The sequence below is a fragment of the Lampetra planeri genome, chromosome 34 (genome assembly GCF_965212315.1).
Source record: "Lampetra planeri chromosome 34, kcLamPlan1.2.h2, whole genome shotgun sequence".
NCBI lineage: Eukaryota > Metazoa > Chordata > Hyperoartia > Petromyzontiformes > Petromyzontidae > Lampetra > Lampetra planeri.
Window position 1 is genome coordinate 8,892,042 of NC_136140.1, and position 15,113 is coordinate 8,907,154.

Sequence of the window (15,113 nt, forward strand, 5' to 3'; positions counted from 1 at the left end):
CAGAGGTCAATCACTTGAAGAGATCTCAGAAGCAGTTCTGTGACTTCCACTTCCACGGGCCTGTTATGCAACATGAATGGCCGCGCTGCTCTGTGAAAGATCCTAGTGGACTCTTCGTCTCCCGAGGCGACGTCGGTAACAGTGGGGGTGAAACTGGGGCGGACATAGTCAAGGAGAAACAAGCAGCTGTCATCTTGAGCTTTCCAGATGGAGATCGGCGATGGGACGCCAGGCTCGTGAAGCTCGTGCATCCGACTTGGGGATCACGAGCACAGAGCTACGGCGAGACCGTGTGATTGATGTGGACGTTTGCACAAACAGGAGCGTACGATGAACCAGCGCGGGTTACACAATTAGTCAACGTTTTTATTGCTTTGGTCCAAATATTTTTGCTCATTTCCTTACATTTGAGTTTCCCCTACGACACGAAGCCAGCTTCCCTTATCCTACTTATCCGACAATCGCCCCCCCCCTTCCCAGACCCGGAAAACCTGGATCCACATTCACAATCCCCACACCCCTCCCCAGAAAACGCCACCATTCAAACTCGATCGTGTTGTCCACGTTATTATTTTTCACGATGCGCTACGGTAATACATCCAACGATGTAAGATTACTTATAACGACGACATCATATAACAACCGTACCGTCAATTTATTAATGGATAATTCCGAATTGCTACCACGAACGTCAGTTATTGTTATTCCAGACGTATTTTGTCAAGAAATAAAATACACATATATAAAAAGTAAAATGGACAAAAAATAAATCACCATGTGACGATCATTTTAAAAAGCGGACAATTCGACTATCGTTGATCTTGTACCGTACGATGTATCACAGTATCGCCATACCGCGGCGACCACAGTATAAACACAACTTCCCTCCTCAGGCTCCACAACAAATACAGTCCTAGGTTCATGCCTGTTTTTTTTCACATTTTAAATGTAAAAAAAAGTTGTGTTAATTTTAGTAAAAAAAATGTAAGATACAGATAAAGTTTTTTTTCTAAAGTGAGTATAGACGAAGGGCATTTATTTTCTCTCTTGCATCGGAGGGGTCGACGTAATCTCCCCCACTATCGTTGCACGTCGCTCACTCGCCCACATTGCTCACTCGTGTCACGGTCAAGGGCCGAAGGGACAGAGGGCAAGAGGACGGAGCGGATCAGCTGGTGGCACAGCGTGAGCAGTCGGACTCTCGACGAGAGACGCCGACGATCGTCGTAGATGGTTATTCGTCTGTCATGCACATCGACCCTCGGTCATGAGGATGACGCTAGATGGATGGATAAAACTCACCCCCCGCACCCACCCCCCCCCCCCCCCCCAGCGGTGATCGCGAGCACCAATTAGAACTTTTCATCCCTCTCCGGGTGGACAACTGTTGCTCTCCGTACACCCGAGCTCATCCCCGCGGCCTCATCCTCCCACATCCGACAGCTGCCGCCCCCCCCCCCACCTCATCCCCTAACCACCGCCGGGCACGGTGGACGGCTCATCAGAGAGCGACCGAGGGTGACCGGCCGGCTACTCCAGAAAGTACGTGGTGGTGTGCGTCGGGAAGGGGCTGGTGGTGATGAAGACGAAGATCTTGGCCACGAAGCTCGTGACCGTGCCCTGGCGGAAGAGCTTCATCTCCGCCTCGAGCAGGAAGTCGTGCGCTCCGCCTACGACGGGCCGTCGGAGCATCACGACGCCCGTGTGCGAGTTGAGCTTGCGCGTCGCGAAGTAGCCCAGCTCGTTGCCGGACGGGATGGACAACAGGATGCTGTCGCCCGCGAAGGCCGGCGAGGGCCCGATGCGGAAGATGTTGGCGGGCGTGCGCACGCTGTCGGGGAACGTGAGCGCGTAGTGGGAGATGCGCGCCGGAGCGTCGGCGCAGCCCAGGTAGTCGTGGCACGAGATCCGCTCGCAGCGCCTTTCGGGGTCAAGCATGGGAGGGTGGTGAGAGAACTGGTGAGCAGGAACGGCTACGTACGGTGCAAAAGAAGTTCAACGAGCATACATTCAAAATGTGCACCTCCGATTAGCACAGTTGGCTAGGTATGGTGCGAAAGAACTTCAACATACATATATACCTCGGAATAGTGCTTGGATGAAAAACTAGCACCGTGTGCACTTTTCTTAATGACCAAATGTCCTAACCTTTTTCCAAGCCTGTATCTGAACTTTAGGTTGCTCAGGGGGCTAAGGTGGCAGCAGAGGGCATTGCAGGAAAATACATCCATTGTTGCCCTGTACAGCGACACCTTGACTTTCGTCCACTTGACTTTCGTCGCTTCGCTCTTTCGGCCGTTTTCAACTATCACCACATTTCACATTTCGTCCACGCGGCTTTCCTCTTTCGTACGATTTCATCCCCAAACATTCCGCGACTTTCACGCCACGCGCCATCTCTTTTGTTTTTTAATAGAAGTCATTCAGTGAGCATCTCATATATTTGTGTTTATTCATATATTATTAATAATTTACTTATTTCTGTGATTATACTGGAAACAATGCATAGTTACTACAGTGATTACTTACGCAGGAATAAAAACATTTTAAGGTATAATTTTGTTTATATATTTAGTTTGGTTTATTTTTTTATTTTTGTTTATTTATTGTTAATTTTTATTTAATTTCTATTTATTTAGGTTTCGTGCGCATGTGTTATATACCTACTGTAGCTATTTGCATGTACGTTTCTATATTTACTGTAGTTATTTGCATGTACGTTTTTCGCCGGCCAAAATAAATTTGCAAGCTGAATAACGGCTCTGCTTTGATATTCGTCCATGCTCTGGTCCCTAACCAGACTAAAGTGCAAAGTATTGCTGTACTCTGTTCATCGCATACTGCTCCCTACATTTAATAACCCACAACGCCCAGCACTGTAAAGTGATGTGACCCCATGCGGTAGCGCGTTCGCCGCTTGTTCTAGAGGCTCGCGGTTCGAATGCAGCGGCCGGCCTCATGAACACAGCGGGGTGTACTATTCGCCGTAATACTACGCGCCGTCTGCTTCGCAGCAGGACATTCGCCAAAGTGGGCCATCGTCTGCTGGCGTCGCGGTCCGACGTTTTGCCAAGTAGAAGAAAAATTGACCCACGATGTACTCGATTGGAATATATACACGTAGCGATAATTATCATCAACCTGGACTGAAAACTTGGCAGCACCCTCCTGAGGACTTCCCCGGGTAAACACGCGTCAATAAACAGCCCCCAACGACCCGTAAGGCGCGGGGAGGCCCGCATGCCCCATCAGACTGACAAAAGGAGCCACAGATCACACAGGTGCACACGCACGTGCGCACGTACAATCTCGGGTTAGCTCGCACACTCACGTGTCCGACGCCCTGCGGTAGTTCGGCGGGCAGTCGTAGGAAAGGCACCGGAAGCTGCCCTGGATGTTGTAGCAGGTCTGGTCGGAGGAGCAGTTGTGGCTGCCCAGCGCGCACTCGTCCACGTCTGCAGAGCGGGAAGAGCGGCAGTGAGTCCAACGTTTTTTTTTTAAAACAACGGCGCTACGCCTCTCTAAATAAAATGTACGCTGAGCCGCTATCGCCTTCAAAGATTGATAGGTGAACGGGACACCCGCCCTGCAACCCGCAGACGTCTGGGAACGGGAAAGGGTTCAATGGGCCCCCCTGTCTCTGTCCAATTTCTATCTTTGTAGCCCTGCACCGGATCCCTTCCGGATCTCAGTGCAACCGGTTGCACTGAGATCACTCGGGAGGGACGTGCCGGCTGTGCCACCGGCCGACAGCAGGGCCTGTGCCACGCGCAGCCGAATTTTATCTCGGCCGATCGTTATCGTCTGCGATGTCATTCGTTCAGACTCGAGGCATTCGCCTACGTGTTAGGAGCGTGACGAGGCATCGATTCGTCGGTTGAAATTGAATCTCGCGCTCGCGGTGCGCTGGTCGAATCGCAAGCGTGCCAGCCAGATACTTTATAATGAATTCGTGGACTCTTCATGCAAACGTTTCGTTCAGAGCAAATTGCGCGAGCAAAATGTGCAAGCGAGACAGGGCAATAAAAACGCAATACAAATGAGAGGGTGCAAATGACACGAGAGAAAATGGAAGTCGCGAAAACGTGAATCGTGACCATTCCTCAACATTGCTGAAGACGCGTGGCAGATTGGAAGCTGCCTACTGGGAGCGTGGGAGCACGGACCATTCTACCATTGCACGAGGCAGACCTGGGAATAATCAAGGCTATCATCGCAGCTTTTCGGCACTGCAGCTAAATCGCTGGTGCTTGTCCACTTGCTCTCCATTGCTCGGCGCCTGAAAGCGTTTGTCTCAGTTGTCCAGGTGTGCTGCTGCAGCTGCTGCAGCTGCTGCTGCTGCTGTGCCACCTGCCGAAGGCGAAGAAGTCGCCCGATTATGAAATCCACCGTCCCCCCCCCGCCCTTCTGAGTAGTTGTCGTACCTCACGCGGTTTGCTTTATTACGTTTCTTTGAAGTTTCCTGCCCAAGGGCAGGTCCCTCCATCCTCCCCTCGCCAGCATTTATTGGACAACGCTGTCACTGAACGCAGTTTGACGTCATAGCCTCCATACCCTCAAGCATCCAGCTTGCTCTGGCTGAGAGCTAGAGATCATCATCATCATCGTCAGCCGTGTTGAATCCATTGCTAGATGGCGGCCGCGCCATTCCGTGTTGGTCACGTGCGCTCATTCGACCATACTTCCCCACTTTTGGGGAATGCACGTTTGTGAAGGAGGAGAATGGGGCAGCACAGGACCGGCGATGCAGAGAGCACCCGCCACTGACGTGATAGCCGTGGCTGGGATTCAACTCGGGTCACAACAGAGCGTTTCGTGAATCACGGGTGGTGACGTGGTCCCTGCTTGTTGCAGAGGTTCGCGGTTCGAATCCCAGCGGCCGCCCTGGCTATCACTGCGCTGTGTAATGACCGTAACAATACGACGACACGCCGTCTGCATCGCAGTGCCCGTTCAAGATTTCCCTGATTTCATTAGCCAAAGATTGTAACCATCGTGGACCATCGTGTGCCAGCGTCGGCGGTCAAATTTTTTGCCAAATTTGAAAATTATCCACAAATTACTCAACTGGGATTATACACAGCAGCAATAATTGCCTCCCTTATGAGTAGACTAATACCCCAGGTCACTGTTGCAAATTAGACTATCAGACATTCCTGCCCTCTGGAATTCTCACCTGGCTAATTAGCATAAACTTGGGAACTCAACTTTAACCATTGAACCACCGCTCCACCCATGTTCACATGTTCATATTAACCTTTATGAACAGCGCTTAACTCAATCAGGACTCCGATGCGCATTTGCCAGTGCGCGCCTGAACTAGAGCTAGCAAAGGTGCGTCGCACACAAACAGCTCGAAGGCAAGACCCTCACAGTGGGGCACCACGGTGGTGAGATGTTAAATACTTCACTTGGTATACAGGAGGTCGTGGGTTCCATCCCGACCCTGACGTCTGTATATTTCGAGTGGATATTCTCCCCCTTGATCGCATGGATTTTTCTCCGGGTTCTCCGGATTATCCCTCCACATTTAGAAACATGCGTTAAGAGTATTTGGTTGCTGTACTGTTCCACATGATAAGCCACTTCGTTGAGCTGTCATTTGTGGCCAGGCCATTTCTTTAAAAGAGAAAGATGACTCAGTGAAGCTTACCTAGTAAAATAAAAAAACAGTTTAGTTTAGTAAATAGTCATAGTTATTCGTTTTAGGACTCCCATCATGCTTTGCACGCGTGTGATCTGACCACCACATTGCGTGCACAATGCTTCCAGTCTTGTCTAGACCACCGACTCAAAAGAGTTTGTTTCCACAACCTGCACGTATTTTCCCAACCTCGCTGAGCTTTCTCATCATTAAACAGAGAGAGTGCCCGATTTGCATTTTGCGCGCAAACTATCTAGCTACGGCCACATTCCCGCGGCTGTAATATTTTTTTTCGTTTAACCGCGGACGTGCAATACTTTCCATCGCTGCGCGTCGTACGCGACAGCCACACCGGCGCATAAATCATCGCCCGTCTCGCGGCCAGGGGGGTGGGGGGGGAAGGCCAAGGACGGCGCGGGCAACGGGTGGCAACGACTTCGTGGTGTTGTGTCTGCCCACGACAGGTTTATTACGCCCTTCGCAGGGGCGCGCTGCGTCAATGGCCTTTCCAGTTCGCGGGGAATCTGGAATGCCGTGCAGATGTTGTGCCTGTTTTATCTCTCCGCTATCACAAGCCAACACTTCCTCTGATACCATCACAATGACAGGCTCTTTGGTTTCAGGTTATAATCTCAGATTTCGCACAATGCGTTTTTTTTTTACATTTTTTTTTTTGGACATGCTCAAGACGATGGCATTTTAAATAAAACAATGCCGTTAAGCGTGCGTTTTCAGTTTTCATTTAAACGTAAGGCAAATCAGCTCGATGTGTTGCGGATAAACTAACAGCATGGGTGTTACCGTTGTGTAATGGTTGGCGCACCAGACTTGCAATTCGGTGGTCGCCGGTTCGATTCCGTGGCGCAGTAATTGAAAGAACTTGCCGCAAGTTTCTTAAAAAGCCCCCCCCCTCTCCTCTGTCCACCCAGCAATGTTAATGAGTGTTAGGCAATCGGCAGATCGTATGTGGTGGGGTAAATCGTGGGTAATGTAACCGCTTTTATGATATCTGACAAGCGTGGAAGAGTAGGCCAAATACACACTAGAGGCCATACAACCATCAGAAGCATGGCCACGTAATTGCAGGGCTGCACCTTGACAATTTTTTTAAAAGCTAATCGTAAGTGTCGTTTTTTTCCAGCTTTTTAACGTATTATAATAATAACATTACTTTTTTATGAAGCTTGGCACACACACGTAACTTTCTTTGTATTCGCTGCGCGGGGGTATCATTACACTGCCAGTTACAGTCAGGGCAGTAAGTGACTCGGGCTATTGACACACGAGGAGGGCTTAATAGGGCGCTTAGGCAATTTACAGCACGTTGAACAGGGGGGGGGGCAGGGGGTGAGCTGAAGCGGGAGCCACACACGGCGCGGTGTATCATGTGGCAGGATCGCACCACGCGACGACGCTCACCTAGTCCATCACCTGCCACAACATCCTCCCTTTACCCCCCCCCCTCCTCCCCGCCGCCGCCGTGCCTCCACAGCCAATCTCTCAACTGGCCCTCCCCACACGCACACAACTCCCGTACAGGCACCATTATTACCACTCCTGCATCTAGCCAACACCCCCCCCCATCTCCTCCTCATCCCCACCGCCGTTCCAGCCACTTCACCCCAACACTAATCTACCCAAGCGAGCAACCCTCATGCCCCCACGCCACTCACCCGGCTCATTCCCCCTCAACCTCCTCCCACCCCCCAGCCTCTCCAGCTCCTCTCTGATGTTCACCTGTACTGTAGCTACCAGGGGTGGAAGGCAAATTACTCATTTGGGATTACAAGGGCAGCACCTCCGATTAGCTAACTCTACGGTGCGACAGAAGTTCAACATACATACATACTTATAGCAATCACCGCCGCCACCCCCCGTTACTGCTGGACTAGTGTCCACTTGCGGGCCAAGTCCATAGTCACCGTGTGCTGCGCAGGGACAGCTGCCACCGGGGGTGCCCTTTCGAATGCGATGTGAAGTCGCTTGTCGCGTGTCACCCGTTCTGATACGCCCCGGCGTGAAAGGGCATTTGATGAACCATCACGCAAAGCACAAACCACCACGAGAACTACCTGCATTCCCACAGCATCTTCTCGAACAAAGACGGTCACAGCATCGCGCGCTTTCAGGCGTATTTCTGCGGCCGTCTGGAACGCTCTTCCTTCCGACTTTAGGAAGCAACCGGAACTATGCACTTGTAAATCATCTCAATTGAAAACTCATTTGTTTAGAACTGCTTTTGAATTTAGTCTGTCCTTCCTCCCACACCTACGATTAGCACGGTTGGCTATGTATGGTACGAAAGGCGTTCAACATACATACATTGATAAAAAAAAACAATCATCTTAATTTTCATGAATGATCCACTGACTTCCAGCGATTCAATTGATTCGCCCCGATTCAGGGTCAAGATTCGATTCAAGAAAAACTATTATTTTACATTGTCGTGAATGTAGCAGCCACCAGTAGCTGCAGGGGTCAAGTAAACCTGTTGCTGGAGTGGAGAGTGTGTGGTTGAGAGGTAGAGTGAGATAAAAGGGGAGAGATAGGAAAGTGTGTGGTTGAGGGGTAGAGTGAGATGAGAGGGGAGAGGTAGGAGAGTGCGTGGAGGGGGGTAGAGTGAGATGAGAGGGGAGAGATTTGAGAGTGTGTGGTTGAGGGGTAGAGTGAGATGAGAGGGGAGAGATAGGAGAGTGTGGTGGGGGATAAAATGAGATGAGAGGGGAGAGATTTGAGAGAGTGGCGGGGGATAGAATGAGATGAGAGGGGAGAGGTAGGAGAGTGCGTGGAGGGGTGTAGAGTGAGATGAGAGGGGAGAGATAGGAGAGTGTGTGGTGGGGGGTAGAATGAGATGAGAGGGGAGAGATTTGAGAGTGTGTGGTTGAGGGGTAGAGTGAGATGAGAGGGGAGAGATAGGAGAGTGTGGTGGGGGATAGAATGAGATGAGAGGGGAGAGATTTGAGAGAGTGGCGGGGGATAGAATGAGATGAGAGGGGAGAGGTAGGAGAGTGCGTGGACGGGTGTAGAGTGAGATGACAATGGAGAGGTAGGCACGTCCGAGTTAATGTAGGTGCTTGCACACTGTGAGTGTGATGTAAGTTGATTTGATTGCTTTAGGAGCCAGTGGAGGGATCGGGTTATTGGGGCGACGTGGCCTCATTTCGAGGCATGTTGGGTCACACTCCATGGGCCCCCGCGTGGCAAGGCAGAGTGGCAGCGACCTCACCTCGGCAGCCTCGTCCGTTGGGAGAGTGGGTGTAGCCAGTGTCGGGGCACTCGCACTGGAAGCTGCCCTCGGTGTTCACGCAGCGGAACGCGCACAGCCCCTCCGCCTCGGGCAGCGAGCACTCGTCCACGTCTACATGGAGAGACGCCGTGCATGTTGACGTCGTCATCGTCGTCGTCGCCATCACCAACAGCAATAAAATCGCCTTCGTCGTAATCATTATCCTCTTAGTTTATACATGTAAATCTCAATCGTCAACACAATCGTATTGATCGTCATCACCACCACCACCACCACCCCCACCGACGTTAACATTTATCAACGTCATCATCTATCAATGTCATGATCATCAACACAATGATCACAATCATCATCAGTCTAATTATCCAACATCGTAATTGATCAAGATCATTTAGTATCGTCGTCATCGTCGTCATCAATCAACACCATCATGAATCTACATTATCATAGCTATCGCCCACATGACATGCCGGTTTGGAGCCACAGGGATCTCTGCTAGCTCAGCACGGAGGCGTCTCCCACCTGCCTGCAGGTATTCTGGGAAACCACGATCTGATAAGTGAATAATTTACAAACCCAGAGATCATCACAATACCTCCCTGATCTCATAAACCATCACGCGAACTCCGGTCATCCTCGCAGCGAATTTTGGCGAGCCATTGAATCAGGACGGTTACCGCATCGCGCGCTTTCAGATGGCCATCTGGAACGCTCTTCCTTCCGATATTAGGAAGCCACTGGAGCTATGCACTTATAAATCTACATTTAACATTTTTTTCCTTAGAACTGCTTTTTGTGTTTAGTTTGTTGTCCTTCCCCTGCCCGTCCGAGTAGCACGGCTGTCTAGGTGCGGTGCGAAAGAAGTTCAACGTACAGTACATCTCTCGTGGCCCCAGCCTATCCCGTTCACGGGCCCTGACCAGACGCTGACGTTGTCGCTGCCACTGGATTGTGACACAACGTTCGTGGTAGCAGCAGATGATTCGGCAGCATTTCATCATCAAAGTTGGCCAAACATTCCAATGTGGCAGGACCCTCCTGAAAGAAGAGTCTCAAGACTCGGCGAGCCTTTTCCTGGGTACAGGAATGGCAACACCATTGCTTCATCGGTGGGAGTGAATATAGATATTCCTGGAGGAACACATATTCTGGGTGGACAAACAGTACATACAGGGTGGTCCAAAAGTCAAGATGCATAGGGTTATTATAATAAAAAAAAGACAAGCTTAATTCCCTTAGTGTTTATGCATGCACGAATCCTATATTGAAATTAATTTAGGACTTTTTTTTCGTACTTGAGTGCACATGAGAACAAAGTGAATTTATTCCGTTCGTCTTTAGTCAATTCAGTTTAAAATTGTATATGTCATCTGAAAAGGAAGAAGAAAATATATATATACATCGAATAATGAGAAAGTATTAACTTAAGGAACAAACAATTAAATGTGCTAATACCAGTGTTAAAATAATTAAAGCAACCCTACTTGTGCTGACTTTTGGGCCACCCGGTACATTTCTCTTGAGGCTTGGGGCACAGAAACGTGCTCGGTGAGGAGTGCAGTGAGGGAGGCTGCGGTGAAGGAGGGCGCGGTGAGTGGGGGTGAGGTGAGTGGGGGTGAGGTGGGTGGGGGTTAGGTGAGGAGTGTGCGGTGAGGGGGGTGAGGTGAGGGGGGTGAGGTGAGGGGGGTGAGGTGAAGTGAGGAGGGTGAGGTGAGGGGGGTGAGATGAGGAGGGTGAGGTGAGGGGGGTGAGGTGAGGGGGGTGAGGTGAGAGGGGTGAGGTGAAGGGGAACACGGTGAGGAGGGTGAGGTGAGGAGGGTGAGGTGAGGGGTGGATGGGAAGGGGACGCCACGAGGACGGTGAGGAACACGCGTAGAGGACCACGCGGTGAGGAGCGTGTGGTGAGGCGGAGGGGGGGGGCGGCGAGGTGAGCGGTGGTGAGGCGGGGATGGGGGCGCGGCGAGGAGAGGGCACGGCTCGCGCGCCGGCACCTTGGCACGTGGTGTGGTCGGCGGCGCTGAGCTCGTAGCCCGGCAGGCAGTAGCACTGGAAGGAGCCGTACGTGTTGCTGCACTCCTGGCCGCACAGGCCGCTGGAGCACTCGTCAATGTCTGTGACACAGCGGTGGGGGGGGGGCAGGAGGAGGAGGACGACGTTCAACGGCGTTAAGGTCGTGGGAGTGGAACAAGAGGGCCACCTAGTGGCAAGGGAGGGAAAGAAGCGCCTGGACCCGAGATGGAAACGCGAAGGAAAACCGAACGTCCGCTGCATCTCAGTGGATGTATGTGCATGTTCGACGAACAAAAAGCTCTGCTAGTTTCCATGAAGAGCCACGCAAAGACAGGCGTTAGCAGGCATTGCCCAGTGAACAGGCAATGTCGAGCCAGCATCGGGTGACATTAAAGCAACGTTGAAATTTCGTACAGCTAACCCTCTACTCACTCAGCTAACCCTCTACACACTCAGCTATCCCTCTACTCACTCAGCTAACCCTCTACACACTCAGCTAACCCTCTACTCACTCAGCTAACCCTCTACACACTCAGCTAACCCTCTACTCACTCAGCTAACCCTCTACACACTCAGCTAACCCTCTACTCACTCAGCTAACCCTCTACACACTCAGCTAACCCTCTACTCACTCAGCTAACCCTCTACACACTCAGCTAACCCTCTACTCACTCAGCTAACCCTCTACACACTCAGCTAACCCTCTACTCACTCAGCTAACCCTCTACACACTCAGCTAACCCTCTACACACTCAGCTAACCCTCTACTCACTCAGCTAACCCTCTACACACTCAGCTAACCCTCTACTCACTCAGCTAACCCTCTACACACTCAGCTAACCCTCTACTCACTCAGCTAACCCTCTACTCACTCAGCTAACCCTCTGCTCACTCAGCAAACCCTCTACTCACTCAGCTAACCCTCTACTCACTCAGCTAACCCTCTACTCACTCAGCTAACCCTCTACTCACTCAGCTAACCCTCTACTCACTCAGCTAACCCTCTACACACTCAGCTAACCCTCTACTCACTCAGCTAACCCTCTACTCACTCAGCTAAACCTCTACACACTCAGCTAACCCTCTACTCACTCAGCTAACCCTCTACACACTCAGCTAACCCTCTACACACTCAGCTAACCCTCTACTCACTCAGCTAACCCTCTACACACTCAGCTAACCCTCTACTCACTCAGCTAACCCTCTACTCACTCAGCTAACCCTCTGCTCACTCAGCTAACCCTCTACTCACTCAGCTAACCCTCTACTCACTCAGCTAACCCTCTACTCACTCAGCTAACCCTCTACACACTCAGCTAACCCTCTACACACTCAGCTAACCCTCTACTCACTCAGCTAACCCTCTACTCACTCAGCTAACCCTGCACACACTCAGCTAACCCTCTACTCACTCAGCTAACCCTCCACACACTCAGCTAACCCTCTACACACTCAGCTAACCCTCTACTCACTCAGCTAACCCTCTACTCACTCAGCTAACCCTGCACACACTCAGCTAACCCTTTACTCACTCAGCTAACCCTCCACACACTCAGCTAACCCTCTACTCAATCAGCTAACCCTCCACACACTCAGCTAACCCTCTACTCACTCAGCTAACCCTCCACACACTCAGCTAACCCTCTACTCACTCAGCTAACCCTCCACACACTCAGCTAACCCTCTACTCACTCAGCTAACCCTCTACTCACTCAGCTAACCCTCCACACACTCAGCTAACCCTCTACTCACTCAGCTAACCCTGCACACACTCAGCTAACCCTCTACTCACTCAGCTAACCCTCTACTCACTCAGCTAACCCTCTACTCACTCAGCTAACCATCCACACACTCAACTAACCCTCTACTCACTCAGCTAACCCTCCACACACTCAGCTAACCCTCTACTCACTCAGCTAACCCTCTACTCACTTAGCTAACCCTCCACACACTCAGCTAACCCTCTACTCACTCAGCTAACCCTGCACACACTCAGCTAACCCTCTACTCACTCAGCTAACCCTCCACACACTCAGCTAACCCTCTACTCACTCAGCTAACCCTCCACACACTCAGCTAACCATCTACTCACTCAGCTAACCATCTACTCACTCAGCTAACCCTCTACTCACTCAGCTAACCCTCTACACACTCAGCTAACCCTCTACACACTCAGCTAACCCTCCACTCACTCAGCTAACCCTCTACTCACTCAGCTAACCCTCTACTCACTCAGCTAACCCTCTACTCACTCAGCTAACCCTCTACTCACTCAGCTAACCCTCTACACACTCAGCTAACCCTCTACTCACTCAGCTAACCCTCTACTTACTCAGCTAACCCTCTACTCACTCAGCTAACCCTCTACTCACTCAGCTAACCCTCTACTCACTCAGCTAACCCTCTACTCACTCAGCTAATCCTCCACTCACTCAGCTAACCCTCTACTCACTCAGCTAACTCTCTACTCACTCAGCTAAACCTCTACTCACTCAGCTTACCCTCCACACACTCAGCTAACCCTCCACACACTCAGCTAACCCTCTACTCACTCAGCTAACCCTCCACACACTCAGCTAACTCTCTACTCACTCAAGTAACCCTCTACTCACTCAGCTAACCCTCCACACACTCAGCTAACCCTCTACTCACTCAGCTAACCCTCCACTCACTCAGCTAACCCTCTACTCACTCAGCTAACCCTCCACACACTCAGCTAACCCTCTACTCACTCAGCTAACCCTCTACACACTCAGCTAACCCTCTACTCACTCAGCTAACCCTCCACACACTCAGCTAACCCTCCACACACTCAGCTAACCCTCTACTCACTCAGCTAACTCTCTACTCACTCATCTAACCCTCTACTCACTCAGCTAACCCTCTACTCACTCAGCTAACCCTCCACACACTCAGCTAACCCTCCACTCACTCAGCTAACCCTCTACTCACTCAGCTAACCCTCTACTCACTCAGCTAACCCTCCACACACTCAGCTAACCCTCTACTCACTCAGCTAACCCTCCACACACTCAGCTAACCCTCTACTCACTCAGCTAACCCTCTACTCACTCAGCTAACCCTCCACTCACTCAGCTAACCCTCTACTCACTCAGCTAACCCTCTACTCACTCAGCTAACCCTCCACACACTCAGCTAACCCTCTACTCACTCAGCTAACCCTCCACACACTCAGCTAACCCTCTACTCACTCAGCTAACCCTCCACACACTCAGCTAACCCTCTACTCACTCAGCTAACCCTCTACACACTCAGCTAACCCTCTACTCACTCAGCTATCCCTCTACACAATCACCAACTCCGCGCGTCACCTTTTTGCTCGAGTCCACACATTTTTTCTCAAAACACAAGCACCATAACACGAGATCACACACGTCGCCTAGTGCGCGCACGCACGTACGCGCGCGCGCGTGCGCGCACGCAACGCCACGAGGCTATCTCGTGTGTTTTCGAGTTGTATTTTTCTCCCCGCATGCTCCTTGAGCGACGCGCGGCAACGTCGGCGCTTGGAGACCACGATGTTTTCCTCAAACAACTCGTGCGGTGGATGGCCATCGCGACGGGCCCCAGCCGCCGGGTCACAACAAGGCGCGCGAGCCCGAGTCACCACGGCGGCGCGGTTTTACTCACAATGAAATGGCGAGGCTTTTAAGAGTTTAAAGACAACCGAGAAGTCGCCCACATTTAGTTTAGATATAAAGCAGCGCCGGGGCGGACTAAAAGGTCACGATGATTTACATCTAAAGGGGATTTTCTTTCACGCAAGTTGTAATGCCGCCTAGAAGCCAGCTGATAATATAATGGTGTCGCTGCGAGGGCACATTGGCCCCGCGTGTGACCTTTACCACGGCGAGAATTTTCTCGCCAAATGAGGGCATTTTTTTTTCTTCCGACAGGTACGCACGCGATAATAAAAAACAACGTTTTGCTGATCTGCATTAATGTTAGAGAAAAGAAAAAAAACCTCGCCGCTGATCTTCCATCGTAGAAAAAAAATGTATAATGCCTTAAATTCCGTATATGTTTCGCCCTGTCGCTTCGCGGTCACTCAAGGCTCGTTGACCGGGCTAGAAAGTGGAAAGTGGCCTGGGGTCTCAGGGATGACAGGTCAGAAATGCTCAGAAATTGACTGAAAATATCTTGAACTAAAACAAAATGCAATGCAGAATCCTCCTGAAAAAAAGCCCTAGG

General features: G+C 51.0%; 1 protein-coding gene across 1 annotated transcript in view; it reads right to left on the reverse strand.

The window, feature by feature from the left end:
* Positions 1–345: 345 nt before the first annotated feature.
* The window catches only part of FBLN2 (fibulin 2), a 74,441-nt gene continuing 59,673 nt past the window's right edge, over positions 346–15,113 (reverse strand). Inside the window, exons 15-18 of the mRNA XM_078610667.1 lie at positions 10,883–11,002; positions 8,871–9,002; positions 3,332–3,455; positions 346–1,921 (exon numbers count right to left, since the gene is read on the reverse strand). Coding sequence (XP_078466793.1) covers positions 1,531–1,921; positions 3,332–3,455; positions 8,871–9,002; positions 10,883–11,002 — 767 coding nt within the window. The 3' untranslated portion in view covers positions 346–1,530. The remainder of the gene's footprint in view (positions 1,922–3,331; positions 3,456–8,870; positions 9,003–10,882; positions 11,003–15,113) is intronic.